The 4,133-nt window shown below is 33.0% G+C and overlaps 1 protein-coding gene across 1 annotated transcript; it reads left to right on the top strand.

Annotated features, from left to right (window-relative positions):
- The first annotated feature begins 482 nt into the window (after nucleotides 1–482).
- On the top strand, nucleotides 483–3,672 carry LOC134263507 (uncharacterized). Its single transcript, XM_062745859.1, has 4 exons — nucleotides 483–507; nucleotides 2,449–2,481; nucleotides 2,857–3,345; nucleotides 3,440–3,672. The coding sequence occupies exons 1-4, from the start codon at nucleotides 483–485 to the stop codon at nucleotides 3,670–3,672; spliced, it is 780 nt and encodes a 259-aa protein (XP_062601843.1).
- The last annotated feature ends 461 nt before the right edge of the window (nucleotides 3,673–4,133 follow it).

Raw genomic sequence — 4,133 nt, 5'->3', positions numbered from 1 at the left:
GATCACATTTGAAGTTTCTAAAGGCCGGTACACACGGTAAGGCTTTAATTTCCTTATAAGTCATGAAATTTAAGTTCTAACCTCACCGTGTGTACACCCTTAATACTCGTTTTTTTTAGCCTTACAAGTCTGACTTTAGAATAGATCACTGCTCTATTTCCTAATGCAAGACTTAGCTGACATTTAATTCTTGACCAATGAAAACCAAAGTTCAATCTATTTTCATAAAACCATACACGTTGATATATTAAAGAAAACACAGAGTATATTCGAGTAAGATAATGAAAATCTACAAATACTTCAGCCAATCTCCACTTCCTTGTTAAGAACTGTGGATACACTTGTCGGTAAAACTATTTCAAAGTCCTTGCTTAGTATTATATTATTTCGTTTAATAATGTACAATATTTATGGTTCAAAAACACATGGAATCTTTGTAAATATTGTTTATAATATTGTAAGTCCTGCCTTTGCGTGTGAACATGAGAGCCGTACGTCCTGCAAAAAGTAAGGTTTTAAACCTATAAGGCAAGCCTAACTGTGTGTATTGGCTTTAACATAACAACACACATCTGTGATGCCAATTATATATGTACATGTATCATTATTGGAGACATATTAAGAATGCATGATATATGATTGATTAGGCAAGATATTTCATAGGTATTTCAAATCAATATCAATTTTGTTATGGCTTACTTTTATGAATTAGATATTCTTCTATAACCCTTCTATGATTCTATAGCCTGCTTGGCGCAGTGGAAAAAGCCTCTGCTCTAGAGTCGCGCAGTAAGGAGTTTAATCTTTACATCGCAGGTTCGGATCCAACTGTGGGACGTAGAGACCGGTCCTTCGGATGAGACCGTATGAACTGTCGCAGCAGTTGTTGGATTGAAAAAGATTCCTCACTGCTCAGTATCCCTGAGTGCCGAGTATAGGTCAAAATTTGTAGCTCTCCAAGGGCAAATGATGGCGTATCCAGATAAGTGAACAATTCGGGAAAGGGACGTTAAACAAGAAACAATCAATCAATCAATATGATTCTATAACCTTTAAGTTGGAGATTATTTACATAGGCAGTGTTAGTTGTCATATCATTAATGATTATTTAATAAAAATATTGTTTCAAAAAATGCAGAAAATATAACACGAGTAGAAAAATGCTTTACCGGTCCCCAGATCCGCAAGATCCCATTAATGATTATTTAATAAAAATATTGTTTCAAAAAAATAAGCTGAAAATATAACACGAGTAGAAAAATGCACTTTCGTATTACACGTTACGTCTGAAAAATAACTAAATATACTGAAAGGAAAAAGAAACGCAGGGTAAACTTTTGCGGTGAATTAAATTTGTTTTTCTTAAAATATGTTTTAGTTTTTAAATCTAACTTTTAAAATCATCTTTCGAAAAAAAATAACCAAATTCCCATTTGACTTTGTCTAATTATTCATGAGTTACTGAATTTTAAAATGACGATACCCCCAAAAGTGAAAATCGAAAACTCTCATCATCTTCAATGTCTCTCCCGTGCATCTGTCAGAGCCTTATATCTCCTTTGCATGGAATTTCATTAGAGTGTTTATCTTTCATACCCTGGCTATATTTGGCATGAGTAACCACGCAAAAAAAATAAGTCAAACGGCGCGCACATGCGCCAGTGAGAGGAAACACTAAGTTGAATGGCTGAAAAAATCAAATTGAGGAATTGTTTTCTTTCAAATTTCGTATGAATTTAATGAATATTATTATCTACTGTATAAAAAACCTTTTTAGTGGTAGTAAGGGTGCGATTTAAGAGATGGCAGGACGAATAGCCCTGTTTCGCGTCAACGTCATCGTCACGGTTGATTTAAAACCATTCGAGACCCTTTTCTGACAACGGGTAACAAGATTTATGGGGGAAAATTTACAAGAAACTGAAAAAATTCATTTTTGTATCAATATAATAGTTTTTCTATATTTTCATAGAATTTTGAATTTGAATGTAAAATGAAATAATAAAATTAAAACAGAATAAATACTTCAATAAAAGTGTCCGGATTTAATTTATTGAACATGAATAAGTACACGATTAAGTCGTCAAATATTACGCATCCAAGATGTTTGTATAAGTAAATTACTTTCAAAAGATTAAATTTTCAAAATGCCTTAAACTTATATAATAAGTTTCAACTTATTTTAAAGCTCATGTCTATAATGTACAAAGCAATGTTTGTACTTTTTTTTCTTAAGCAGAGATACAATTAATTATATATGCGGAGCGCAAGGGGTCTGCTTGAAACCCCTACTGATAGTTATGTAATAAAAATATTTTTACTACATTATCTTCTAGCCCCATATCTCGTAGTTTTATTATAATACACGATTGCAATTAATATCACCTGAAAGCTGTTATTCTTGTCTAAATCATGGTACTTTACCATTATTTATTATCTCTTTTGCAGAAATGATGGAACAGAGTGCTCGAGGGAAAAGAGGTTTGTTTTAAGGCAGTGTTAAATTTTATCTGATGCCTTGTATTGTAAAAGGCAATTAGCCTTAGAATCCACATAATTTGTTATAAATCATTCATCTCCATAACAGAAATGTGTTTGTATTGTAGATTCCTATACATATACAAATCTATATACTTGCATGCGATACATTAAAATAGCAATACAATAATATTTATTACAATATAGTATATAGGACATACATTTTATTAGCATTTAGTAAATAATGTTACTTATTTTTACAATAGATTTAAATTTTCCAAACATCTAACAAAATGAAAAACAAAAGGAAATTAAGCTTTTATTTTTTAATGTTGTTATTTACAAAATTATTTATTTTGACATTTCTATTTATTATAGTTGTGTGTCTTGTCACGTTACTTCGGTCCGTTATACAGATGTCTACCATTACCATATCCGATGTTAAGGAAATTAACTATTTCTCCTGTGAATCATCAGACAGATTCTGGGTGAGTGGTGAAACTGAACTTCTAAATGTGGATTCCAGAGGGAATGTTCTAAGACGTCCTAAGGTTGGATTCAGTGGAATTTCCACTAACACCGATGGAGAGCTATTGTTTTCAGACACAATTGGTGTTAAAAAATTAGAGTCAAATGGAATCATCACCACACTTTTCGCAATAGACGAGAGTATATGGTGTATCCACTCCTCCCGCATCAACGGCGACATACTGTTAGGGTTACGTAATACTACATTACGTACCAGTAAAGTAACTAGGTACGACGTGACGGGACAGAAGATCCTGGATATTGAGGAGGACAATCAAGGAGTGAAGCTATATGCAATTACCAAACTACATCACAGAGAACAAGAACGGGGATATCTGGGTATCTGATAAAGTTAGAGTGGTGGTGGTAGATAAATCAGGAAAACATCGGTTTAACTACACAGGTCATCATTCTCGTGAATTTTATCCCGCAGGTATCTGTACCGATATCCTCAGAAATGTACTGGTGTGTAATTCCTCTTTCTCCGATCCCGGTGTTCATCTCCTGGATCAGGACGGTCAGTTCCTGTCTATGCTGCTGACTAAAGAACATAATGTACAATTTCCCAAAGCTGTGTGTGTGGACGACAAACACAACCTCTATTTGGGACAGTATGGCAGTAACATAATCACAGTGTACAAATATCTTCAGGTCTCAGAAAATTAAAAAGTTCCAAATGATTTAAATGATATAGAAAAAAGAAATAAGTTGTACATAATGTTTCATTTGAATTGTCAGAAATATGAAAAGAGCTTATCTGGTTTGTTTCATGAAATAATCGTTATATCTTATGGAAAAAGATATGAAAGGAACTTGTACAATGGTTTTGTCTAATTATTCATTCATGAGTTAATATTTACATTCGCTCTGTTTTTCTAGTAAGCTTACTGTGAAATTGATTTGAAAAACATTTTCGTGTATACTCACGCGTAGAAATATACACAGAGAAATTTGCGTTAACGTGACGTCACAATGAGACTGCAGCGACGTTAGTAAAATGCAATAATATAGGACAGCGATAAATTCAAATATTGAGTGTATTTTAGTTGCCTCCAAACGTGTAAAATGTAAATATAAGTAATGTTTTTCAGTTTAGTGTGAATTATTGGTGTGTGAATCACACAGAC

The sequence above is a fragment of the Saccostrea cucullata genome, unplaced genomic scaffold (genome assembly GCF_032062105.1).
Source record: "Saccostrea cucullata isolate Sc308-1 unplaced genomic scaffold, CSIRO_AGI_Scuc_v1 ctg11448, whole genome shotgun sequence".
Lineage (NCBI taxonomy): Eukaryota > Metazoa > Mollusca > Bivalvia > Ostreida > Ostreidae > Saccostrea > Saccostrea cuccullata.
The sequence above is the reverse complement of the archived record's forward strand: the minus strand, read 5'-3'. Positions and strand labels throughout refer to the sequence as shown.

Coding starts and splice junctions, on each gene's coding strand:
- LOC134263507 (XM_062745859.1), top strand. CDS start 483: ATGAGAGCCGTACGTCCTGCAAAAA. Junction 2,482..2,856: donor GAGTGCTCGAGGGAAAAGAG/GTTTGTTTTAAG, acceptor TATTTATTATAG/TTGTGTGTCTTGTCACGTTA. Junction 3,346..3,439: donor ACAAGAACGGGGATATCTGG/GTATCTGATAAA, acceptor TTTATCCCGCAG/GTATCTGTACCGATATCCTC.